This window comes from Pagrus pagrus, assembly GCF_965226575.1.
Source record: "Pagrus pagrus genome assembly, chromosome: 9".
In the NCBI taxonomy this organism is placed as follows: domain Eukaryota; kingdom Metazoa; phylum Chordata; class Actinopteri; order Spariformes; family Sparidae; genus Pagrus; species Pagrus pagrus.
In genome coordinates, this window is record NC_140193.1 from 4,692,459 (window position 1) to 4,720,273 (window position 27,815).

A 27,815-nucleotide genomic window follows, 5' to 3' on the forward strand; every position below is an offset into this window, starting at 1 on the left:
TTGAACTGTATCGCTTGTGTCAAATCTGAGATACCCCTCGACATGCCGACTGTAATTAGTTCCAAGATTAATCCGCGCACGCATGGTCAAATGTGGCCCTCTCCCGCAGTGCTCGTGAAATAAAGACGAGCACGGATAATCAAATAATAGGTGAATATCAATGAATGGACAAAATCACTTCAGTCCCAAGCTCCCTTATGCAATTATTTCCTTTTCACATTAATTATAGCTAACAGATGACACTAACGACTTTGAGAGGAAGCTGGCCGCGGCAGCCATGCAAACGATCAATGCTGTTTTAAATGGGGTCACAACATCTGACACCTTTTGGTCTTTCTGATTGGAAATGGCACCGATGCAAACAGCATCTGCAGGATGCCAGTGAAGAGTGCCAGCAGCTCCTAATAACAGACTTGGCTTCCTGCACCGGACCCGAATCCTTCAAGATAAGTGGACGACCTATGAAGACATTAAACACTTGCTGTTTTCTTATAGAGAGTTGTTGCACACAGTCTGAGTACATTTTGATACCTTTCAACTTTTCACAATCTGAAAGTCAATCTAAGGAGTGCATCATTTACTTTTTTAAATAATCATAATCAAAGATGACATTTTCATTATGTAACACTAAAGGCTCCGTGGGCGTAAACTGTTCAGACGATGTTATTTTCTCACACCTCCAGTTTGGTCCATTTTCAAAAATGCAAATGTTGAGCTCACATGGTTTATATGTGATCCGCTTTATGTAGTTAATGCTGCATTTTGAATAAATTAAATAAATCTGTTTTGCTGAAAACGACCCTGAAATTGAAAACCATGTCTGCACTAGTTTCTAGTCTCATGAGCAAAAATATATTGATCAAGTTTGATGATATAAATATTGAAGAGATAGAATCAATAGACCATATTCACACGGCGGCCATTTTCCTCTGAGGGAAGCTTAAATTGAAGCAATTTGATAGTGAATATCTCAAGGTAAAATACCATGTTATTCACTCTCCTAGCTGACATTACACGACTACATCCAGTGTATACATCTTCCAGTGAACCCCATGGGACCTTATTTCAGAAAATTTTGTATGGTAGTGAATGAAGAAAGATTATGTTTCGATCCCTCGTGAATTGTGTCATGAATCACTGACTTGGAAATGTATCTTTTAAATTGACAAACGTGTAATTCATGGCACGATTCAAACAGGTAACCCGTTAGCTAATGTTAGCAAACCGGAAAGGCTGTGAGACGTGTTATTAAAACGATATAAATATTTCTGTTTTTAATGTCCCGATGATCTTAAATACGGGCATATTTTGCCGCACCCCAACTTGAAATAGCTTCTCAGAAACACTTAACTCTCTGGGCATGATGTCAGAGGAAAATGGCCGCCATGTAGATTTAATATCTACATGGTTTAATATCTGTGATGACGGGGCAAAATTCTGTGGAAAAGAGTTTCTCAAATGAATAATGGAACAGACTAAATAGACATTTCAGCACAAACCGAGTGGAGTTTAATTGAGTTTTATATTACAGTATCAGGGTTACAACGGAGACGAGGTTATGAATTCCTCTTCAAATTAGAAGCACACTGGAATAAATCAACCACACGATATGAGAAAAATGTCCTTCAGCTACAGCAGCTAGTTGCTACCCCTTTTCGTGTTTTCATGTTTCAATAAAATCCTGCATATATGAGCTAATTGTGGTGTAAATATGGTTTTACATGGCAGCTTGTTCCCCCACAGGACCGGAGAGTCTTCTCCAAAATAAAACATGTGCAGTGCAGGGAATCAAAACTTTCAAGGCTATAGAGAAAAATGTTGTGTGAAATCTAGTTTCTTTTATTTTTATCTATTATTGCTACACTGTACAATTACATAAAGAGACTCAGAATGCACTTTTGGTTCCTCTGTCACCTACAGCGAACAGGCACAGTGTGGGCACATCGTTGCTTTCAAATGACTCCAGCCAGTGAAAGATGTTTTTTAGAACCAGCTGAGTCACAGGAACACTATGTGACTGTGGATTCTGGTTCATACTGAGACTCTGACCAACATAAGAGCATCATCATCTACCACGTGTTAGCCGTTGTGCAGTTATGTTTGAATTATGAATGAAGCCGGCACACCAAGAAGCTCCACACACAGTGAAGAGTCTGCCTTTATGTCAGAACAGAGGCATCACTTTAAAACGTCTCCCAAAAAGTAAATCGTGGTACAGCTGCATGAAAACACATTGTGTTTCACAACAGGAATCATCTAATTAGTGGAATCGAAAATGTTATTCTTTTCCTCAGTTAACCTTTGGTCGGAAAGAGATAGCAGTGTTTCCAGTATATTGATTCTTTGAGATCTGTCACAGAGACAAATGTAGAGCTATGGGGCAGTCTCACAGGTTGTGTGTACTGCTCAGCTTGAATCTATTTAATGTCATGCCAGAGATTAGGTCAATGAACAAATGTTGTGAGCCATAATTACAATGTTCGTCTGTGTTGATTAATTAAATGTGTATCCTATGTGTCTCCTATTGTCAGTGGTGTGTCAATCTTAACCTGCCATAATGATTTACTGGACTGTTTTCATGAATATAGAACTTTTTGCTGCCGTTTCCATTTCTTTTTAGTGTTTGCTCAATGCCTAAATAGACAACTGTTTTACCTCATCTATCTTCTTGTGTTGCACTGTTACCTGAGGACAGCAAACAGGGAAAACAGTGTCTTTTCTGGTTTTGGTTACCGTAATTTGAACTTCATTTTTCCAAGAAAAATCAAGTGGCAGACCTAATAGCATAGTGAAAGCAAGGTTTATAGTGAACCAATCCATATGCGGATGCTGTAACTTTTCTACAGCCATTACACTGTACAATCAGTATTTACTTCAAAATGATTAATTAAATCAAAAAAGTTGTCTATTGCCAGTTTAAATTCTGTTGATTGATTACATTATTTATATTTTCCAGGAGGTCCAAAGGAATGGGAAAGCGGGTATTCCTGCAGGAAGGTGGCCCAGCCTGCTGAGTCTAACATGCCCACGCAGTAGCGGTAGCGGCAGTGGCAGTGAACTGTCACTATCCAGTGCTTGTAGCGAGTACTCCAGTGGCTCCCATACTTGGGCAGAGGGACGTGGATCCTCCAAGCAGGTTGGTTTCATTCATCTTCAATTCATCTTCCTTCAATTTGAAGTATACGAAAGTTGTCAGTGTAAAGCACTTGTTTGCGTCTTTGTGGAGTTTTTGGTTAAAACAAGTGATCCATCAGTAAATGTCATTTCACAGTGTGCTACGAGCCGGGACAAAAGGATGAGTGCTGGTTCAGTATCCAGCAATCACTCTGCACACATCGAGACAGAACTGGGATGGAAGGAAGGCCACATCCTGAAAGGCCTGAAGCGCCTCCAAATGAGCGGCTCCAAAGAGGCATCTTCGCTTGCATCTGTACCACATTGCAAAGATTGTATGACCTCCAACGAGGGCATATACTCTTTTGGTGTCAAGTTTGGTCTACAAGGGAGTACAGCCAAGCAAGTAGCCCCAACAAGTAAACCCTTCAAGGGCAGGGCAGGGATTGCTGGCCTAGACTCGGATGATGCAGATGATGAGTCACCCAAATTGCAAAGTAGGGAATCCAGTGACCAACCAACAAAAGAGCTTCTTTGCTTGGAGAAACTGGATGTCACAAGGGATGACGACAACAATTTTCAGGAAGACCCTGTAAAACTTGAAGGGAATTCTGCTCATTTTCCCTCTCCTGTCACGGACAACTTCTTATTTTTGGAGGGCCCTGTGGTAAAACCTGGTGTGAGCCCAACAGATAGCCTTACGCATCTGGAAGAGAAAAAAGACTCGCTAGAAAAAAACAAGCCGTCAGGCATAAAGTTAAGTGACAGAAACAACAACCAGGAAAGGTCGACTGACCGTAAATCCAGACTTGATCATGTGAAGAGACAACAGGGTAGACTTGCAGTCAAGGATGTCGAAACAGGATCGAGTGATGTGACCTCTTCCATTCCGCATTCTGCAACAAGAGCTTTGAGCTGTGAGAGTGTATCCAGACAGCGTAGCTCCTCAATGGAGGTTCCTCATCGTAGAGACCAGGCAATTCAAGCTGGAAGTGAAAACCAGAATTACACCATCTCAGAATATTCGCAGAGGAAACCGAAACCTCAGCCTTGTGACTCGGCGAGAAAGGCTTTCATCCTGCGGAGCAAGAGTGCGGATGGAGGACAAGAACAACAGAAGCATACACACTCTCCTCTCCACCAAAAGCTTATTAAGGGTCACAGGCCCAAAGGACAGTCAAACCCTGCTGGGCAGAGTTCTCCTAGCAAAAGGACAAACCTCAGTAAAACACATGATCCAAGCAAGGGAGCACTGTCTAAAGTTGAGAAAGATGAGAACAGTGTGCTATCAACAAGTTCCAAGTCTCTCAAGAGTGTGCAACAACGCTCTCCCCTTGCTTCCCCTGTGAAGCATGCCAAGACATTCAAACCTCAAGGGATCAATGAAAGCTCAAAGAGCCCAACAAAGTCGCCCTTGCAAATCACCAGACATCAATCAAGCAATGACTCTGTGGAAGAGAGCATCTACGACAACTTACCCTGCTCTCCTCGAAAACAACGACGGCAAGACCAGCACTATGACGCTTCCCGTTCAGAAGTTAGGTCCCCATCGCCACCGCTACCACCAGGTCGAACTTCTTCTCTTTTTCTTAGACCCAGTTCTGACATCCTACCCAGAGGACATGCAGCTACAGGTCAGGCTCAAAGCTCTACTACTGGGAAGATGACATCGAGCACAACCAAGCCACAATCCAATCTTTCTTCTGTTTTACAGCCTCAACAAGCCAACACAACAAAAGACAATCAAATGGGTGCTGAAGGTAAGGCAGTGAAGGACATCCCTGCCAAAGTCTACCATGCCCACCCATCTAAGATACCATCTGTCCCGGTTCAAGAGTCGCAAGCTTTTGAGTCAGTACAGTTATCTATGGACAGAGCTGCCATATGCCATGAATGCCATGACGGTGTTCCCTGTATATTGCCAAGTCAGAGCATCTTACAAAGATCCCAACAGAGCATCAGTGAGCCAAAACTCTCAGAAGTCTTGCCTCAGACTTACGGCAATGTTTACTACCACGGGATTCCCAATAATCTCCAGAGTTCCACCTCAAGAGCTATAAAAATGGCTCTTCCTGTGAATGCCAAATCTCATGAGGCAATCTCCGGACAGGACACCTTCCTAGTTTTTGGAAGACAGAACAAAGATGACGCTACAGCTAAAAGTGTCCAGACCTTTCAGACTTTCACATGCGATCCCCAGATGATGCATGAATGTGGTGCCAATGACAAAGCCCGCAGAAAGATTGAAACTCGCTGTAACTCGCTGGATTCTGAGCCCTCAGTTCAACCTGTTGCATCAGACAGCGGTGTGATGTTAGATTGGGGTTATGACGAGGAAGGTTGGCTGTTTAAAAGGTCTGTGTCTGTGTCAACCAGACCTCCCCTGAAGCCGGTAATGGGCATGAATGGGGCCAAGGCTCGTAGCCAGAGTTTTGGTGCCCGCTACATGGACAGACCGAGCTTCAACAGAGCTGGAAAGGTCCGTACCCAGATCAAAACACACTCGGGGAGCTCATTGAACTCTCTTAGCGACGTCCTCCCAGGAAGTATGAGTTGCTCCAGTAGCTACCATTGCCCGATGAATCGATCCCTTTTGAACAACTTCTTGATTGAAGAGGGCCTGACAGTTCCCTCACAATTGGGGTCCTCAAGTGAAAGACTTCAAAGTCTTAAACTACAACGAGAGCAGGCTAGGCGTCTTCAGATTGAGCAGCAGTTTTCAAGCGCCTTTGGAGAGCCAGTGTCTGAAGAACCAGAGAGACAAAGTACCATAACCACAATCGAAGAGAAGGTGATGCTCGGCATAGAGGAGAACTTGCACAAGACTCAGGAACAGGAGAGAAGCATTGAAGTGAAGCAAAAATCTGGCTCAACTCTGGCAAATTGGTTTGGTTTTCGTAAGAGTAAGCTTCCGGCTCCGAGCAGCAAAAAGACTGATCCACCAAAAGGAAAAGAGGAGAAGAGGGAGCAAAAGATTACATCTCTTCTGGGTGGAAAGCAGACAAAGTCGGACAAAAAGAGAGACAGAAGAAAAAGCGATGGAAAAGACTGGTAAGAAATCTTTATCTTTGCTTTTAAGATCCTCACTCACCTCATCAAACTTTTATCTCAACGTTAAACCTCGAGTGCTTGTTCCGGCAGATAGTCCTCACAGCTTATTGCCAATGAAGTAATTTACTGCCTCAGATGACTTTGGTCATTTTTATTAAACGTGGCCTTGGACACATCTGTCAGCGTCCTTAGCCCTGAGACCAGTTGAGACACATTTCATACAGAGGATTGCAGCCAGGTTTCAAGAGATATAGGATAATCTATCAGCTGAATCACCCTGGGCATGTTGAGTCAATATCAGACGACCTCAGAATGTGGTGGTTAGTTGACAAACTGCTTTCTTTCAGCTCTGTGGGGAGAAGAGAGTCTCATGATGCAGTGCGGGCATGCATCTCAATGCCCTGTCCAGGAATGTCCCTGAATGACATACAAGGACATTCTGACATCATCGGCGACCCAAAGGTAAATTAGATCATTACCTCAGTCAAAACGGACATAATTTAATTGGTGTGCTGCCAGATTTAGTTCTAATCACAAAAATGTCTTCAAAGATGTGCACTCCAACCCCGTTTTTATGTACACTATGTTTGTTACAGTGATGGAATGTAACTAAGTACATTTACAGTACTTAAGTACTCTACCCAAGTACCTTGCACTTTATACTACTAGCAAATATTGTACTTTTTACTTAACTACTTTTCTTTGTTTCTTAAGTTACTTGTTACTTTGCAGATTACATGCTGCACCGGAGCCAAAGTCACATTTTTTATTTATTTAATCAGAAATCAGATTTTTTTTTTTTTTAGCACAGTTATCAGAAAAATGCTGAATATTGAATCTGATAATTGGCCGATAACCAGTCGACTAATAGTATACAGTATATAAATACATGTGTACATATGTATAATTTAGTTTTCTTGTACTTTTGATACTTAAGTAAATTAAATATTAGACATATTATGACTTTTAAAGTACTATTCGTATGGGTGACTTTCACTTTTACCATAGTACATTTTTAATATGATATCTTGACTTTAACTAGGAATGACTGGGGGTTTATTTTAATGATTTTTTAGTGGGGTCACAATTACCTCGTTTGGTTTCACCAAATTAATATGACACAAATGCTTACTTGAAATCAAGAGTGTCACTTTTTGTTGAGCGGTGGTTGGGATATAAGTGCTCGGACGAGGAAACGCTTTAATTTTGGAGACAAATATTGTCCTTTTACCCCACTACAAATTGTGATGTAGTAAGTACATTTTTAGATTTATTTATTTTATTGCTAATCAGATAAAAAAAAACAGATTAGAGGAATAGAAAGAAAATTGGTAGAAGACAGTAAGTCTACTACCATAGATAGATCGAAGACCATCCTACGAGTTTACACAAACAATCAGCTTTAGCTTGTCGAGGATCTGTTCTGTACAGATCTGCAGCAGCTTCGGACTGCTAAGTTTGCAAAGACCTTGAGAGATATAAACTCAGAGCAGATGTCACTATGCCCTCATCCATACCTTATCGGGCCTAAGGTTTATACATGGTACGTACGACATCCTATCTCGTGAGGCCAGAGCGTTCTGGACTTTTAGATATTTCTCCCACATTAACAAACAATGAAGTGCTTTATATATATTTTTTTTTTTATATGCTGCATATGAAAATAAGTAAAGTTGGATCAAATAAGAACAGACAAACTCAAAGTTGTATAACTGTCCTTACAAGTTAGAGTACTTCAGCCTAATTCAACAATCTGTCCGTCAAACCCTCTTACGCACAGTTTCATCATTTCAGCTTTTATTATCAGACCTTTCTTTCAAGACCTTTCATTTTCTCTTTGTTTGCACAATTTTAGCCATTGATTCTCCCAAAGAATGAATCAAATATTCAACAAATGATCACGTTAAGTTTTCAAAAGTACAAAAACACACTTAACATTAACGTCTCAGTGGAGGAGACGACCTGAAATCCCTCGTCCCTTCTCCCGCACTCTCAAGAGCAGGTCGCGCATATATAGTCCCATGCATCAGACAAAAGAAGTAATGCTGGTGTCATGATGTCAATTAGACGAAAATGAGGGGTGGAGGCAGAAGCACAATGGAGCAGATTCATTAATTAGTTACATTATGACTCTGACACTGTCAAGGTTAGGTGTTCATTGTCAGCTGGAGCCACACAGGGATTAGTATCTTCTGTATGATAAGGCACTGTCGAACCTTACAATGATACTGTGCGTGTGTAAGTTTGAAAGAATGTGAATAACTTCTTTCTTGTCCTACATAAACACAAAGATGCAGATGGGGAACCTGAGAGCTGACGGTGAAAATGGATCCACAGTGAAGAGCCCCAACCAGGACTCTGTAATAGGTCAGATTTTCCTATTCTCTGATGTTGTGTATAATGTAGTAATAGATTCCCCTTAAACATCTTGGTACCTGAACAAACTAAGCTAACTTAATAGCAATGTTAGCTGTGTCGATTCAAGCATGCGAGCCTTAAGGTGTTATCTGTGCTTACCATTTTGCAGTTTGCAGACAGAAGTGAAGACCAAATATGACAGATATGTGTAAGTCATAAACATGATGAATTTGCCTCAAGCAGTCAAACAAACATGCAAAATGCAGAATCTCGTCGGTGTGTGCTTCCTCCTCCATATTTTTCTGTTCATTTTATTTATTCTCCTTCTGCATTGTTTTTTTGTTTTTTGGTGGCAGTCTGAAACAGGGCAAATATGAACCATCTCACCCAGAGTTTGCCCTTTAATCTGGATATTGTTTATGGCCTTGACTGCTCATCCTCACAGATCCATGCACTCAAAGTTTGCATGCACAGGCTCATCCAATCAGAATGAACCTATTCATCCATACAGGGGGGGCCCGAGCTCCCTCCTGGGCAGGGGTAGTAGAAAAAGTGGACCCCCACTGCTGTTGGGAGATTGACTGGATTGTTCCTGAACTGAATCAATTGTGCTTTAGCCTTAAAGCGATAGTTGGGGGTCTTCTGACATGAGGTTGTATGAGGCATTCATCCCTAGTCAGTGTGTGTATTTAAGTGTACGCTATGTTTAGCGCTGTACACTGTTTTGTTCTGGGAACAACACCAACACGGTGATATCAGATCTTGCTATTGACTTTATGCTGTAAACCGCCTCCTTACTGTACCCCTGTCGTCAAACTGTCATCCGTCGGTCTCGGGCGCTGCTTTCAGATCCAGTCTGGTGTCCAGCCGTGTTCACTGGGAGGCCAGTTGAGCCAGAAGTCGCTGCAGCAAAGAGTATAGTGAGCAGCAGTTAGTGGTTATGCTGCCCCCTAGAGTTTGAGCTACCTTCGAATTCTGTCGATTTCTTACAAATTACATCTTAAAGGTCAGGTAAAGATCACAGGTATTGGTGTTTTCTCCAGTTTGGCTCTTTTTGGTTTGGGATCACTGCTCCTGGGTCCCTTTCAGATTTTTGTGTATCAGGTTTGGGAAGGTTTTCCACCTGTTCGTTTTGGGTTTGGGCCAAAACTTTAGAAAAGAAAGTATCCGGAATAATTCAGAAGACTCAAGTTCCCTTTGGTTTATGTCGACATGTTCCTCAATCACATTTTGGGTGCAGATATCACTATCATTACTACCATGTTGAAACTAGAAGTCAATCACATCACAGCAGGTAAGACAGTGAAACTTGACAGGAAGTAAAACTTTATTTGGTCCTGACTTCACTGCAGTCACTTTCTAAATTAAAAATAGCAGCAGATAAAACTCTCCACATGGCTCAGGTCGACGACTGCTGACAGACCCCTGCTGAAATTTTATTGACCAGAGTGACACCATCGGCAAGGCGCCGCAAATATCAAGCATGTTTGATACGAACGGACGCCTGCCCTCGGGGGTTAATCACCTCATTAAAATTTCAGCGCTGCACCGAATAAGCACGCTCATCCAAGCCACAACTGAGTCAATTAACTTTGCCTTCAGCTGTGAGCTGAATTATACCATCCAGATTGAAGTTGTTGGGCCTCATGTAGAGTTGCCTGAAGTTTTTAACTCGATGCTTTAAAATAAGCGGAGACAATCCAGAATATGTACAGTTCAACCAAATTTAAAGTAATGCCTGTAGTTTTACATTATACTGAGAAACTACATCTTTGAGGCTGTGGATTTAAAGTAATCAACCTTCTGTTTTCGCATTATTTCTTATCAAATTGGACTTCCTCAAGGGCCGTCCACACCAAGAACATTGGGATCACTGTCAGAGAGATTAGATGAACGATAGAAAGACAGACAGCCTGACTAGAGACCAAGGTTAGCGTCCCGTGTGACCAAGAGTAAACAACTATCCTTAATTAATAACAGTCCAAAAGTCAAAACTTGAATGTAAAATGTTTGTCAGCAAGCTTTATTTTTAAAGTCCAATGAGTGTTGAAGCCACTGACCAAGCTGCAGTATTTGACAAATTGGGAGCGAGAACAAGTTGGCTTCACACCGCTGTTTTGCTCATCAGTTTGGACACTCACCCTGTTATTATGATAGTTATTATCATTATAGTTATCGTTCTTGGTGTGGACAGCAATTAACAACCAGCTGATTGAATTGCAGACAGCACACCGATCTCCTATGTAAGCACATCCTGTGCACACACACATTTATCATTTCTATTTTTCATCCCACGATCGTCAGTGCAATAACCAGTTGGTACAGCACTGCTTCTCTGTCTATCAAACACCAACATCATCCTACAACAAGTACACCAGTATCTCTTCGTACTATTATTTTATTATATAGAAACCCCAAATTATATCCTTTAAAATATCAGGAATCAGAAGATCATTACTGTAGTGTTGTCTCCGTTATTGATTGACCCTTGTACAGATGTTACAGACGAGGAGGACACAAACTTTCAGCTTCCACCTCAAAGCCTTGTTGAGACCGATCAATCCTCAACCTCTGTGAAGACAGCAGTTCTTGTTAACTTCCAACTCAAGTCCGAACTAATCAATAATGTCGCTGCTCTATGTCTTCTCAATTCAATTACGTGTTCTTGTTTACAGCAGGTTGAAAATAACCTCTCAAGTGGTGCTTCACTAACAGACACTTAGAGCTCATTTTACATTTCACATAGGTTGAATGAATTTCTCAGGATGTGTCAATAACTCTTAATAAAAGGTCTCCGAGCAAGTGAGATGTTTTCAGTGCTGTGTACATCTTGTGTTTAACCGTTACTATAATACTCCATGTTTGTGTTTTCGTAGCTCAAGGCCGCAATTTCATGCAAGAAAAACTTTATTTGTACATTTTTACCTTTACCTCTTTCCATGTTTTCATACTGGTGAGCATGGCATGACTTCTAATTTGACGAATGTGAAAAACTCAATTAATTTGAGCACTCTAGCTTCAAAACGTGAAGAGAAATGAGCTTGTAGAAACCCAGAAGAGGGTCTCATGTGTGCATGCCTTAATTAATAAAGGGGGAGCAGCTGTTGCTTTTGCTCCAATGTGTGATTGCCTACAGGTTCCCTGCTTCAGGGTACATATTAAACCAGCAGCCAGCAAGGCAACAGCTTGAGGATATCTTTTCTTATTTTGATTTTGTGCTCACTGCTCGGATGGCTGCTGTGATACATCTTGTTTTTTAAGACAGCGTATTGGAAGATTTGTTTTGAAAGATAGATGACTCTCTGGTCCAAATGTAAAAGGCTTCGACGTATCGGAGCAAAAACTGTGATATAATGTTCAACTCTGGAGGCACAGTGTCAGACTTTTGATTGAGTAATGCAAAATCCTGCATCTTTAATCTTAAAAGGATAAGTTCACCCAAACATGAAATGTCCAGGCGATATGTACTTATCCTCATGCTGATGGAAAGTTAAGTGTCCACGAAACATTTCTGGAGCTTCGCAGCAAAACAGCGTTGCAGCGTTCTCCTAAACAACTGAAGTAGATGGGGACTAGGGACGGACATGTAGAGCTAAAATGCTATTCGATACCCAACAATTGTTTGATTATTTGAAGATCTGCTGTTTGTACTGTAGCAGGTAGCGGCACAGGAATATACTGCCCTCGGAAAAGACCCTCACGTTATTTCCAGGTGCCGGTAAAAACAAGGGAAAAGAGACAAAAATCAAAGTTGCATCCATGTTTTCCAATTTAACGACTTTATTCAAATACTCTAAAAGCATGACTAATCCCTAATGGAGGCTTGTTTTAAAACATAAAAAACAACCCAAGAAAAAAAAACATCCTGTGTAATCCAAGTCTCGGGAAGCTCTGACATCCAAAATTGTTTTAAAACATGTTTTTCAGACAGGGTGTGCACTGATGCTTTTAGCTGAGCAGCTCCAGGACAGACTTTGGCTTTGAAAAGGGTGTAAATTAGGTCTTTTAAAAACAATTTGGGATCTTGGTGCTTCTGGAGACTTCGATTATCCTCGAGGAGCTGTATGGAGCGCCCAAGTCACGCGTCTTCTGGTGGACCCCATGGGACCTTTGTTCAGAAAATCTTTGTATGGTAGTGAATGAAGAGAGACAAATAACATTTTGATCCCACTTGAGTTGTGCTTTGAATCACACGTTTGTCAATTCAAAAGATAATTTTCCAAGTGAATAAAGTTGCAGTTTGTCATAAATAAAGTTAAATATCATGTAGTTTTGTGTCAAACAGCTCAGTGAACTACATCGTCTCACTCAACACACGTCACCAACACCGACATGGAGCCGACTGGGCTCAGAAAAGGTGCTAAAAAAGATGAAAATCACAATAAATCTGCTCATATTGACGACTGCAGTTATGTGAAAGGAGAGTTGGTCAGTTCTGTGAGCTGCTGATATACAGGAGCAGCTCTACAATGTTTAAGTTACGGGTTTTGGTGAGTGTTCAACGAGACGACGTCACTAACGAGACTGTTGGCTGTGTCGTCTTTTTAATGATGTAGTTTCAGTCAGTGATGACAAACTGAGACTTTATTGACTTGGAAAATGATCTCTTAAGTTGACAAACATCATATGTATATTTGTCTCTCTTCATTCACTACCAAGGTCCGATGAGGGAAACCAGAAGGGGCGTTTCTGTTGTTGTTGTTTTAAAACAAGTCTACTTTAGCTGAAGCTCTAGAAATATTTCGCGGATCCATCAGTGTGATGCCGAGTACTTTATGACTGGATTTTCATGTTTTGGTGAACTGTTCCTTTAAGGTTGAGAAACATCACACACAACATAACTGTACTTGTTCTACAGTTATGTTTGAAATATGTCAAATAAAATACACACGTCAGGAGTGTATTTAAATGTCATGTCATTTGCCATTCTGTGCATTTCATGTTCACAGTGTGATCAGTGCATGCTCGTCGTCACACGCTCATTAAACAGCGTCTGTAATACAAAGCAGTGGTTCAAGTGGGCTCGCTCTGCACTGTGGCAGGGCTACAGGTCTGGTGTAATTAGCTAAGCAAATCAGTACCCTGCCTCGCACTTAGCCGTAATTGGATTGGACTGAACCACCAGTCTTCTACTTGGCTTTTAAGAGGAAATCATCACCGTTAAAGAATAAAGAACAGACTTACCATCTGTTGCTCGTCTTCTTTCAAAGGACCAAAACAAAACGCTCAGATCAGCTCAAACAAACAGTGAGGATAACACGGCAGGAATAACAAGGAGGCACGAGGGAGACGATCAATTATTGATCGGTAAAGCTGCCCTCATTTGATAGTGACAGCTCCATCAGGGAGAGACAGAATGAGACACATTTATTCTCCGCTTTCTCTCGTGTTACGTGTATTTTAAAGGTTTCTTTAGCGCCACTTCAACCATGGTTACCCTGTTGTTTCATTCCTGCTGTGCTCCCTCTCTTTCCCTCGACCCTGAGCCACTTCAACTGTTCTCCCTGTGCCGCAGGCTTCGGCTGCAAGATGCGAACGTTGGACAGTGGGATCGGGACCATCCCCCTTCCTGAATCCTGTTCCTTCTTCTCCTCCATCCTGCACTTCCTCCCCAAATCCTCATCAACCCCAGAACAGTCCCTCAGTCCTCCCAGTGTCCCCGGTTCCTCCAGCGAGGACGTGTCTCCTTCCCCATTACCCCGGTGGAGGATACCCTCCAGCTTTAAGGACAGCAGCCATGCGGGGGTGCCGAACTCCCTGTCCGACTCCTCCATGACCCATGTCCAGTCAGTGCCTTTCCCCACTGTGGCCTTCCTCCAGCCCATCCAACCCCAGTCTCAACCCATTGTGACCTCTGCCAGTGTGTGTGATTCCCAGAGCAGGCTACCCAGAGCACCACCAGGTACGGTAACGCCACAGGAGCTCCGCCGAGAAGCATGACGTGTGGACTGCAGGTGTAAAGATGATGCTCGCAGGGTTTTCTCCTTGTAGTGATGTGGACTCATGCAAGAACATTTTCATATTTTAAGCTAAATTTCTCCTTTTCTGTGAGGTTTGCTTGTTGCATCCTGAGTCAGATTCAAGGGAAATTCTGGAATTGTTAATCCTGGGCTGTATTTTTACATGTTTATGTGTGTTAATGATTCATATTTACCAAAAGTTTTGGAATCAGTCCAGTTAGAAAACAACCTCTGCCCGTCTGAAGCAAAAACAACAACTTTAAGTGGACCTAACTTTGACAGTCGCAGTTGCCCCGAAGGATTAGGAATTTGACAGCAGCAACACGTTTCAAACAAAAGACTGGGAAAGTTGTGAAACGCTCCAACAACACCTGTTTAGGTTTTTTCCTCTGAAAGAAGTTAAATGCCAAAAAAAATCTCTTCCGTGACGGACGAGTGAAACATTCTGATAAAGGTTATAAAAATGTCGAAGTAACAAACCTGAGGGGAAACAGTCAAACATTATTATTTTACCTGATAACCAGCAGCTTCTTCAAAGTTATTCTCTTGATCCTGCGGATCTCTCACGTCAGTCTTGAAGGATAATCCAATATTTCTGCAGATTGCACCAACCAGCGGATTTAACACAATGTTCCAGTGAAGAGGAAGTCTGCGGAAAATATTTTATCATTCAAGACGGACTGTAGACCTCTGTGAGATCACTAACGTCCATTTAAACTGCTGTAATATGCTGCTGGAGACCAGATACAAAAGTCAAATTTGAATTTCTCCCCAAGGTTTGCATACATGTAGAGAACTGAATCATGGATTAACGTAGAGAGTGTGTCACAAATCACGATAACCCTGACGCAGCTTTATTGTTTACTGTAAGTAATGCAAAATATTTGATTTTGGTAACATATTTAAGCTCTTAATTCCTTATTATCCGCGGTGCCTTTTTTCCATTTTCGTCCTCGTCCCCCTTGTGTGCTGAAACGTTAATTCGACATTAAATTCAATTCACAATCAGATTTGGTCATTTACATTTCGTGAATGAGGCCCAATTAGTTCCCCTGGTGCCTTTCGGTAACCGACAAATAACGTTAACGTAATCAAGTGAATATCAGCTACATTTTGCATCTTCATTGCATCCCAGCTGCTGAGCAAATTTATAAGGTTTTCTCTCATTTTGACCTGTGCATCAGCTGAAACAAGGGATTTCATTGGTCAAGTATTTTGGTTTGTTTACATTGGTATATGAAATCTGCCGACACCGAGGTCCGTCTGAACATTTTCCCCCCACACAAATGTTCTGCAGCAGTGTGCATACGTTAATAAGAGCCCATAAAATCAGTTTTAATACATTTCCACGACAAAAATCTCCTCGTCTGTCATTTTTGAGGAGTTCTCTTAAGTCAGTCGTACGTGCTCCTTAAAAACAAACCTGTATGAATGTTTCTTGCATGAGGACCATTATATTGAGACACTTTTACTTTTGGGTTTTTCAAAAGTTGCATTTTGTTTTGCAGCATACTTGTCACCATATTAGATTTTTATTTTTTTAATATTTATCTACATAAATATCTAAGTTGCACCAATATTGTCAGTATTTGTGTTCTGTGTAGCTGTGGTTGGAAACAAACCTGCATCATGGACAAGAACTGATATTCAATAATGAACTGAAATCCATATGATATCAATAAATCGTACATTTTCTAAGGTCGTGCCGGTGCGTGGCTTCTAAAACTGCTCCGGAGGTGAAGTTTACAGAGCAAATTAATGTGAACTCAAAATCTAAATTAAAAAATAGGATTAAAAATGTATTCTTTACTTATGAGTTGTACATTTTTCTGATATCACTTTTTAAAAAGAAGAGCGTCTCCAATGGAAGTTCTGCTCGAGTAATCCATAATTCATTTTTCTGTTCTGAGAAGCACTTGAAGGAGATGTTGGAGCTCCGTTCATATACTGGGAAATGCTTTTCATGTTTAGCTCCTGTCATGTTCTCTGCTTTAGTTTCAGGAGTTTGACAGTGAAATTGGAGCAGTAAACTTTATATTATAGACGACCGTGGTGTGTCATCACTACACTTGAGGACACATTATGGACATGTGGCCTGCGCCGTGTGCTAATCAGACATCATGTGCCAAAGAAAAGCACTTATTTTCACTGTCAAGAGGAAAATGTTTTTTTATGCGTTGGTGGCCTTAAGTGAGTCATGTGTTTGTGAAGCCCAAAGGGTTCTCCAGCAGCAAAACACTGTTTTTCACACCAATTTAAGAAGGACTTGATTTATTTAGAAGTGCACGTGGCCACAGCATCATTTTCATGACATTGGTTATTTTGTGGCTGCAGTAGAAGAAAAAAAAATGTACAGCCTGAAAAAGTTCACATTCATGCACGGCACATATTCGGTCGGCGATAATGGTGGACGATCACCACTTGCAATTTGTTGTAATTTATATAAATAATGGGACGTCCTTGATGTCAGACAGGTAAACAAAAGCAGGGTTCTCATTTGCAGCCGACAGCCTTCCAAGTTTCTGCAGGTTGAAATAACTACTGCAAGCAGACTTTATTAACTGTTGCTCACTAGTTAATTAAGATAACATTAGCTCCAAGAGGTCGTCTTTTAAACAATGTCACTGACCGTCTTTTTAATGCTTACAGCTGTAACGAGAACCCTGAAGGTGTCTTAAATATTCACTTGATGGCTACGTACATGATAATCTGCTGACAGACTAAAGCTTCATGTGTCGCTCAAAACGTTAGCATCCTCTGCAGCTAATGATATAAAACATGGAGAGTTTGTTTTTCCTCATTACATAACTCATAACTGTTTAGCCAGCATAAGAAATAAACATTCTTTATTGTTCATATTTTAAAATAATTTCACTCACAAAAGTAAAGGCTTTGAGGATGAAGGCTAAATGGCGCACTTGGCAAACGTATTAGCATTGTCACCTAAATCCAATTATAAGTTGGATAGAGCCGCTAAAGTTAGCCTAAACGCTTACATAGTATCTAGAACCAGGTCTAGTGACCTTTTCTCTAACCAGATACAAACAATTAAAACCATTAACTTCGGTAGAAACCCACAGGTGTGTTGTGCCGAGTTATGGTTGCTAAGCTAAGCTAAAGAGTATCTCACACTGAGGCCCCTCTGGACCCAGACACAGTCCAGTCTGCTAAGCTTGCATCAGACTGAGTGCTTCTTTGGTGTTTGTCTCCTGAGGCACATATCGCTCACCAGCACTGAGTACTTGTGGCTGTTTGGCAGTCTGAACTGTCACTCCATAACTGGCAAACTAAACTCTGTTTTTCAGTTGAGTTCAGTTCAGGTGGTTGTCAGTTTAAAGTCAGAATGATAAATGTGTCATCTTTCAAGACGTCAGCCGCCGCTCCTTTATTGTCATTAGATCTCCTGCCACTTTGAATTCAGAAAGATAATCTGGCTCTCTTTGAAGCTGTCAGGCCGTCAGTGTCGCTCTGTCTGCCTAACTCCACATCTGACTGCTCTGCTTGACAGGAGAGAGAACCGAGTCTGACTGCTGAGAAAACCTTTATTCTGTGGTTTTTCCAGGTGGACTGGAACCAAAGAAGATGACCTATATCAAATCGAAAACACGAACCACTCCGCGCCAACAGAAAGAACAGACAAGACTTCAGCTTGCCAACTGTAAGAGCCGATGAAACAGGTTTATCTAAGTGACTCATTTGGAAAAACTTTAGGCCAAAAGTGATATGAGTGTTTTTCATGTTTTCATTCTGTGACCTCAGTGTTACACCTCCTTTCCACATGGCTTCGTGTACGTATGCGAGTCACTCGGAAGTTTGACGGCATATTTCAGCATCCTCAACAGAGAAACGACCATGCAAGTCAACTGTGAAAGCAGGTTATTATGACCAATACTGGCGTTTCTTGTTAGGCGGCGACCTCTAGTGGCTGTAGTACATCTAATGGCAGTAAAGGAGGAAGTCAGGGGAGGACTTCTGCATAGAGCGGAGGTCTAGGATGGATAGTCAGTTCAAACAAGCACAAAACTTTTACCCAGGAGACGGCTGTTCGTGTCCAGTGTTACTAACGTAGTGAAGTTATGTTACGAACCTTATGTAACGTAGGTACGTTTGTAACTCAAGTTAGTTACGTAGCTATTTTAACCCAAACCACAATGTTTTAATACACCTAACAAGTAGTTTTGGTGCCTAAACCTAACCAACGGTGTGTCTCTATCCATCCGTAAATAAATGCTTTTCCTTGCTTTGCACACGAGGGGTTTATGTCTTTAATTACGGACACGAAACAAAACTGTGTGGAAACGAGGTGCTACACAGAGGAGGTTTCTTCTTGCTACTAAAAGAACAACTGAAATTATTTTCAGGTTACTCCTCTGAAAGTCAAAGTGGCTCGACTGAATGAGGAATGTCCTTATTTCAGACAAAGTGAGTTCACAACAGTGTAACTGCAGCCTCCGAGAACACTCGTCAAATTTAAAAACTCTGAAAATGCTGAGGTCAAAAGACGTTTTTTAACAAAAACAGGATCACAGTTTTTTAATGGTTTGACCCAGTGAAAGGTTTTACTGGTCTCTCAGCCTTTTTAACTTTCTGTTCACTGATTGTAACAATAAATGCTGAACTTGCTTCGAGTGGCCTTGACCGGCATATTCAAACTTAACCTTTCCAAACCGTCACTGCAGCAGGTAGCTTTAAAGCTGAAGAAACCAGCACGACTCTGTTTCACATTGTAAAAACAGCACATTTAAACTCAAAACAACACTTGAGAAATGCAGCACTTTCCTGTGAAACTAATTTCCATCCCCACTGAGCAGAATCTAAGCTTAATGGTGGCGACTAAACACGACTAGCACAAGTTTCCCAAACATCATTTGCATCTTACTACAGTACATTAACGCTGGCGTTTATAACGTGTTCGTGTGTGTGTTGGTGCGTCAGACGTCCCTGTGGGTTAAAAAAAAAATATCCATACAGTAAGTTTGAGGCTGCTCATGAGCATCAAACATAAAATACTCACAAAGACTCCTTGATGCCTTTGGCTCTTGAGATTGTGAAGTGTTTAATACAAAATTTACAGTATTCAGTCACAATCGATATCCTGTGGATCGGACCTGTGTCGGTAGGAGCAGCTGACGTATTTGTGAAAGTGATGCAGTTTCATCAACATTCAGGGCTGCAGGATCCTTCAAATATCATCTCTGCCCAGTGCAATCAAATCACAGCGAGTCTGTTTCTATTTGCATTTAAACCACAGTTGCTCATGCAGCACGACGGCAGCTGATACATGTTAAATTAACCTCCAACAACACTTTAATGCTGTTGAAATCCCCATAAACAGTAATTTAAGGTGCTCTGCAGTCAGCGGAAAGAATTGCTGACTTTCCTTTGAATAAAATTGCTTGTGCATGTTGCAGGTTCGTGGCGCACACATTGAGGAATTGTAATGCAATATGTGATTTTCTGGGGAAGTAAACACACAGAATCGTACTGAAATTCACTATCGAGCTTCTTTGGTGCCGACACCACAAGTGAAAACACAGAATTGTTGGTAATTTCTGAGATTTTGGGGTAATAAGCTCTTATCAGACCGACGGGGGAAAGGAATGTTTAAAATACACATTAAGGTGATTATTTTATTTGAGATTTCTGCTCTGGACATTAATGAAAGTCAGCATATATTTAATTAGAAAGGCTAATTTGCATATTTATTCATAAGATATTATTAAAAAAAAATTAAAAAAAACTTGCTGTTAGTAATTAACCAACCTCTTTACACTTCCAGCTTACAGCAGCTTAGTCAGTGGCATTAAGCTTTAAATTATGACGCTCTAATTAGCCCTCTAACGTCAGTTTTGTGATACAAACTGAAAAACAGTCAGCATATTATGACTTTTGGACTCTTCTCATAATGAAAGGTCAAGGTTATGGCTCCAAAATTAGAGTTAAAATAACTACGACAGATGCAAACGCAAGTTTGACGCAAACGTAAGTTTCAGTTCAGTTCCAAAAGTTCAGTCTCATGACTCAAGTAAAACAAATTTGGCACTAACGTAACTTTGATGTTGACGTCGGTGACGTGAACAACTCATGTAGCGTAACCATGTCAGTTTCGTACATGAAATTACTTGCATTATAAAACTTAAAACAAAGTCCGTCATGACTCTTGGTCACAATCGTGATGTGAACCCGTCTCCCCTGGAGGGAAGGTCCCATTAAACCAGCCCCAAGTTGGATTTTTCTCACTCTTTATATTGCTGCTCTAGAGGGGCGCTTAGAAAACTTAAAAGTGAGCGAGCAAGTGAGTAAGAAACAATTCTTGAAAGACATGCCAAAAATCTCAATTTCAGTAGCACCTATACGACAAACTTCCCAGTTCTATATTATGAAAGTTTTTACAGATATTTGTGGTTTATGGATTGCTATGAAGTGATATCTAAAATTCCCTCTGTAAAAACCTTCGACTCTAATATGTCAACGAAATGAAACAAGAATTTAAAAATCTGTCTTTCTGTTCCTTTCCCACAACTTTATAAATATTGCATTATATAAACCAATTTAAAACAGCATGTGTTGCTCTTCTGTAAATGCCAGGTACTTTATTTTGTGGACAGTGTTTGTCTAGCGCCGTCCTGCAGCGTACTCACTCTGCTCTCCCTCTTCCGTTTCAGAGTTTATGAAGCCGAATGCATCAACCTGAATCGAGGAATCAGGCAATCAGCTGGATTTATCACTGAACATACACACGGATGATCCCTAAATCCCATCTTCTGCACGCTGAGTCTGTGTATCAGGATGAAACGCTCAGAACTGGAAAACAAGCCAGCTCGGCGAGCCAGGTTTCCACCTGTGCTCAGTGTAGTGTTGAGATACTGAGTCGCCTTTCAGGTGTAGTAATGAACCTTCTGGCAGCCATTTTGGAGGTCTGCAGCTCGTTGGCATCAGCTGTGAGCTGCTGATTGAATTTTCTAAATGTAGCTACAACTCTGCTGTCTCACAGGACAGCAAGTGAACACACATGCTCATTTTCTCTGCTGTTTTTTTTTTTCCTTTCTCGCCTCGGAGAAAAAAACAACTTTACAAAAACATAAATGTGACAGATTTGTTTGTTTGTTTGTTTGTTTGTTTTAATAGCGTCAGGTTAACCACTGTAGCACTTCATGGCTACCTGAAACCATCATCATCATCATCATCATCTTATAAAACACATCTAATAAAAGCTAATGCGTAGGCCCAGTTTAGCGTAACATTAGCAGCTAGCAGCTGCATTTTACATTAATATAACAATCATACCTGTTAGCTACCTAAGCTAACTGCGCTCAAGCTACTGGACAACTAGTAATATACTGTACGTGGAGAACAGAGTAGAGCTAACGACACGACGACAGCTTCCTGTGTTTCAGTGACCTCAACACAACAACAAAAAACTAACATCACATTATAACTCAACACTATTTGCACTATGAGTACAGTAGCGGTGTTACAACCCTGTCACCTACAAATTACATTCACATACAACTTTAAAAATTTACTTTGGCTAGTACATTTTGGACGAAATATTTGGGCACTTGGATTATTTTTATCAACCAAACAACATAAAATCTGCCAACCTTGTCAATAGTTTTCCTTTACTGTCCTCTGTAGAGAGAAAGATGATGGTTTTTGGTTATAACTCAAAGCAAAGTGTGGGAAACGTTGTCTTAAAGGTTAAATATTGAAAACTCTTGGGCCAACGGTTCCACGGCTAACTGAGCCATGAGCTAACTGGCTAACGGTCGCTAGCTAGAGTAAAGAAAGTTTGCTCTTGAGCTACCTTCAAATACTGACAATATTCAACAAATCATATCTTTAAGTCAAGTTTAAAAGTTACCTAAGTTAAAGTACATACGTATTATTAGTAAATACAGTATTAGAAAAATACATTATTGAGTTTTTATCAATAAATACACGTAAGAGCATTTTAATTTTGAAGTTTATTGGACCCAATTTTATATACCACACTCCTGGGTAGATGAGCAGTATAGTACTACATTATATCATATTTCCATATTATGTTTTTTATGTAAAAGTAACTAGTAACTACAGCTGTCAGGTAACTATAGTCGAGTAAAAAGTAATTCCCTCTGAAAGGATGAAGTATCATAAAAAGGTGGACAGTACTTGAGTAAATATACATTTACCACTGGCTTCATGTCATTCTTGTGTCAATACAAATTTGACACTATCAAGGATTTTTTTTAAAGTTTTCTCACTATGGGGCAAAACGATTACAAAACACAATGATACATGTAGCGACAACAGAGTATCGCCTTAAAAATCTGTTGTAGCTAACACGTTAGCAAACACTTTCATATCAAAACAGACACAGAGCAACATTAGCGTCCAATCTGAAAGTAGAATGTTTTATCTTTTTTATCTCTTTTGGTCTCCACCAACGCTTCCGAAAATGTTTTGTCTTTAACTCGCTGTCAACAACAGGAACTTGGTGTAGCTTACTGTACGGCGGCAACCAAAAAAGTGAGCTAAAAAACATCATTTAACTCCATTTTATCATCAGATATATTGATTAATGCAGGTATAAACATTTAAATATCACCACCAGACCTCCATAATGGCACCGGGTCACTTTTAGAGACTGAAACACCTCCACAGAAATCCTGCTGAACAAAGATTATTTAACCACGTTCATTTTTAGGTGTTCATGTGAAGATCTGTTCCTGCTTTAAATGTACTACAGCTCTAAAACTACAAATATTATGTCGGTAATTTATTTCTGAGCAAATCATCAGATGGAAACTTATAAAAGTCGAGATTACAGACTTCCATCCTTCTGTACAGCACTTACTACTGATTACCATTCATGAGCTCTATACCTGACTGAGTAATGTGATTCTTTAAAGTGTGCACTATCTTGTTGGAAACTTTTTTTTTTATAATTGTCACAATGTTGATATGCATGCAACCACCCTCTGGCTTACTCTAACCACAGAAATACACCTGATATCCAAACGTATGAAGAGTTTCATCACAACAGGTGAAAAATACAGAGGTGTGAAGTCTACTCAGTATTTTTGACATATTACACATAATCTGTCGGTTAAAGGGGGATTCCGGTATTTCTAAACCTGGACTTTATATTTATGTATACGTGTGTTTAGTGTGTAAATGATCCATATTTATCAGAAGTTCTGGAATTGGTCCAGAATTGGTCGCCTGAGCTGGTCGCTGCTACATGGCTCAAATGTAATCCTTTGGGGCAACTGCGACCATCACTAAAAGTGCCTGTTTTGACCATTGACAGACTGAGGTTTGGATCTTAAGTGTCTTAATGTTTTGTACACATGTCAATATAGTACAAAGCCTATGACATGTAAAAACTTGGGATGTACCTTTGGTTTGCAGGGATGTTAATAGCTAACATTATATCCTGGCGACTGGGTTGTATTATTTAACAAACAGGTCTATTTCAATAGGAATCATTCCTGTAATGTTGTCAGACATGTCAGTCATTGGCAAAAACAAGCACTTTACGTGGACGTAACTTAGATGGTTGCAGTTGCCCCAAACTATTACACTGCAGCCATGTTGTGGCTGCTAGCTGAGGCGATCTATTGGACTGATCCAAAAACTTTTGTAAGAATGAATTGTCTCCGCACCAAAATATGTAAATATGGGCCCAGGTTTAAAAATACCCTTTTTAATAAGGGTCTTTTATTCATATCATCCATCTCGACTGACTTTGACGCCTGTCGTCTTGTACTGAAACTCTTCATACGTGGTCTGCATTTAATTCATGTTTCCACAGTTATGACATCAGGACAAAGCAGTGAGTTTTGCATGTGACCTTAGTTATAAAGCACCTGCTGTAGTAGGCACATTGTAGACATTGTTGTGCTATAGCTCAGGGAAAGTACCATTAATTGTCTCTGATAGATGCTGTGGATTTAATAAGTAAACCTCAACCTTTAAAAACCCTTTCACCAGATTTCACCGTAACAGTTTAAGCATATTTACCTGAACTCTTGTCAGTTTTCCGTCTGTACATTTAACTGTAAGATATCTCACCACGGTTGCTCGGTTTCTCTCTCTCTCTCTCTCTCTCTCTATTACGTATGCTGTGTCCTATTTATAGTAACGTTTTTGGTGTTTTGAATGCATCCCCGACATATTTGACGGTTTTAGCTGCTTTGCGATGTTTCTCCCTCTCCTCACACCTTCGTCGGCTCCTTCGCCTTTCATGTGTAGATATTTTTGCCAAAATCTTTGCATATTGCCAAACACAGCTCTGAGCTAATCACACACAGAAAATGAATGCAACTGAATCAACATATCAGACTCATCATGGTGACTATAGCCATATCCTAGACAGTTTAGCGTGATGTAGAACATAAGGAGCACTGTCATGTTGCACAACATCATTAGTCATCTTATTGTATTTACCTCCTCTTTGAATCTTTACTGCTACATGTATATGTTGGAAATTAAAAAGTGGTGTTCACTAAAGCAACACGCGGGTTTTAATAAACGATGTAGCGTTCACGGTGAGGCGAGGCGTTAACGGATCAGGGAACAGATTGGCGGTATTGATACGGGTAGATGGAGCATGGCGTCTGTGTTTTTAAAACGACTCACTCTCACAAGAGTATTGTATTTTTTTAACATTTAATCTAACGCCCTGTATTTGTACTCAGCACTGATGAGTGTAACTTACCATTTATTGCACATATTGTTACTCACTATTACAGTAATCCTCCTCCTAAATGTCTTTTTTTTTCAGAACCCGATAATAACAGTGATGTTCTCGTGTGACGGTCACCTTAACAGTACGATTTGAGAATTGTATATTACTGATATTCTTTGTTTTATGTAAAAGAAGAAAGAAAAAATAAACTATTTCAATACTTATACAACATCACGGATGTTGCCGTGTGATTTGTTGTGTTTCCTCCCGACTCGAGTGACCACTTCAGACTGAATTTGATGGAAACACTGCAGAGCGGCTTACTTTTCCAGCTCTGTGACAACAACAAGTGTTGTTTTTTTCATTAACTTCAAAAGTAAACAATTCGCAGAACCAACACGTTGTGGGCGCCGGACCAAGGTTTGTCAAACTGGAAGCAAACTCCTGCTGAGCTGCCAGACAGTGTTGTCAGATGGGAACTTAAATGAGAAAACACAAATGAAAATTGCTTATTCTAACACTGACAACCATGTAGGTAAATATAGTGAAGCAGGAAATGTATTTGTATAAGAAGTTTTCCTCCACACCGGCAGTCTGGGGTCACGACTCCCATCTTCAGGTTAGTGTTGACATTTTTATCATCCGTCCACAACACTAACCACAATCTTCCCCTGACCCAAAACAAACAATGGTTTGACATTTGGGAAATTATTTATTTTTGGCTGAGAGTTAGATGAGAAGTTGGATACCACTCTCATGAAGCTGGAGCCAAGAGATGCTTAGCTTAGCTTAGCATGAAGACTGGTTAAGTGCTCTATCCACAAGCTAATATGAAGCTCACTAATTACCACGTTTGTCTCGTGTGTTTAAAGGGTAGAAAAACCAAAGTGTAACAACGACAAGCCGCAGGAAGTAAGAAAAAAAATCCTGGATCCCTCCCTTTATCCGGCTATGCACCAAAAGTTATTGAGGTCTATTCCCGTCCGAGACCATCGACTATATGAAAGACTTGAGCCAACGTGACGTCACCCACAGGTTTCTGAGCCATAATGAAGCCCAATGTTGGTCGTACTGGCCGTCGGCATCTGGCATCAAAAATTTGCAAAGAGGTGGAGCGTGGCTCGAGCTGAACCGAGCCTAGTTAGTAAATGATCCCACTGAGCTTGAGGCTACCAAGCGAGCTAACACTAACAAGCTATCTGTGTTCACAAATGAAGATTAGCGAATTTTGCCTGTGTTTGTGTTCAAGCTGTGCAAAGTTGACACGCACCAGACACTCCGTTTCTTTCTGCTCGTCTCCAGTGTCTTTTATTTTCTCCGCTTCTTCTCTGTACAGTCATTAAGTAAAGTACATTTCCCTCCATTTAGCAGTCAAATAAGAGCGTTACAGTACATTACAGTGGATTTTGGCATCTCCAGTGCAAGTTAGGGCAAACAAGAGTAACTGTGAATCCCAAAAGTTTTAAAAAAACAAACTCTGTACTCTCCTCGACTCCCGGTGCCGAAACATCGGCCTCTGTCCATCTGTACCGGTCTGTTAGTCCAGTTCACGACACAACAAGTCACATTATGTGTCCGATATCTGAATTAAAATCCTCCAGAAGGCATCGACATCACAAATACCACCAAGAGATCAAGTTCAGTGACTCCAATCAGCTGAGGGGAAGCCGATCAGACAGCTGCCACTCAAAGCAGCCACGCCCCTCATTATTCCTAACTTTAAGCCTTAATATAACTCAAACGAGTGAGTTTTATTTAAAAAGGGATAAATTAGGTATAGAGACCAAAAAGGTTTGTTTGTACCAGGCTGTTGTTTTTCTGCTGTTAAGTTGGACTTTGGACTCACCTCAAGTTGCAATTCGAGGAACTTCAGTTTTCGTAGTTTCTGCATTGGCTTCATTTCTCAGCCCCAGAGACTGACGCTCCGAGACCCGTCCTCTATCCAATAGCTTTTGTGTAATCCTGCTGACAAAAAAAAAAAAATCTGGATAACTTTTTGTTTCTATGCAAAACCAGTGCATATAAACATGATTGATATGAAGTAAAGTTGGCAGGAACAAGGCGGGAAACAAGCTCAAATAAAACTTCACTACAGCAGCCGAGGGAGCGTTTCTGCTGCTGTGGGAGATATTTTAGCACTAAAGGTCTCGGGCCATCTGGTCCGGTCTAATCTCTGAATACAAAACTCCTTTAAACTCTATAACAGAGCCAGAACCTTCAGCACAAGGTACCAGACCAGATTTGGACATGAGGCAGAGTGACTTATATCAGAGTGCAACTGAATACCTGAAAAGTAATACTGCACCGTCCCCGGTATAAATTAGGCTCTTGTCCTTGATTATAATAGTAAAACTTTAAACATCGTCCTAAACTGTAAATCATGTGAGCAAACAGGCTCTCGGGAGGGATGAAGGTTCCTGTGACCTTGTGCAGTCTGAGCCGTCAGCGTAAATGCTTTAAGTCCTGAAGTCTTACTGTCTTTGACATAATGACTCCCTTTTGATTTATAGGCACTAATTTAATGACGAGGATTCTGATCCTCTTCCAGAAGACAGAAAACGTCTCATATTTCACTCAGAGATTCACTTCGTTTTGGACATTTTGCTCAAAAAGCTGAGCTTCCTCCTCTAAGAGCAGGCCACATTATGTATGCAGGA

General features: G+C 40.7%; 1 protein-coding gene and 1 long non-coding RNA gene across 5 annotated transcripts in view; one reads left to right on the forward strand and one right to left on the reverse strand.

Annotated features, from left to right (window-relative positions):
- Positions 1-23,800, forward strand: part of LOC311262557 (nck-associated protein 5-like) — a 58,005-nt gene extending 34,205 nt beyond the window's left edge. The window contains exons 7-13 of one of the 3 annotated variants that reach the window (XM_084362046.1): positions 2,957-3,136; positions 3,272-6,165; positions 6,513-6,627; positions 8,457-8,532; positions 14,039-14,425; positions 18,046-18,141; positions 21,149-23,800. In XM_084362046.1, coding sequence (XP_084218172.1) covers positions 2,957-3,136; positions 3,272-6,165; positions 6,513-6,627; positions 8,457-8,532; positions 14,039-14,425; positions 18,046-18,141; positions 21,149-21,150 — 3,750 coding nt within the window. In that variant the 3' untranslated portion in view covers positions 21,151-23,800. Of the gene's footprint in view, positions 1-2,956; positions 3,137-3,271; positions 6,166-6,512; positions 6,628-8,456; positions 8,533-8,692; positions 8,732-14,038; positions 14,426-18,045; positions 18,142-21,148 lie in introns of those variants that run through there. The other 2 variants (XM_084362047.1, XM_084362048.1) reach the window with 2 other exon arrangements.
- The window catches only part of LOC311262563, a 71,049-nt gene that overhangs the window by 26,250 nt on the left and 16,984 nt on the right, over positions 1-27,815 (reverse strand). Inside the window, exon 3 of one of the 2 annotated variants that reach the window (XR_014623275.1) lies at positions 27,005-27,120. This is a non-coding gene — a long non-coding RNA (uncharacterized lncRNA). Of the gene's footprint in view, positions 1-27,004; positions 27,124-27,815 lie in introns of both variants that reach the window. The other variant, XR_014623276.1, reaches the window with a different exon arrangement.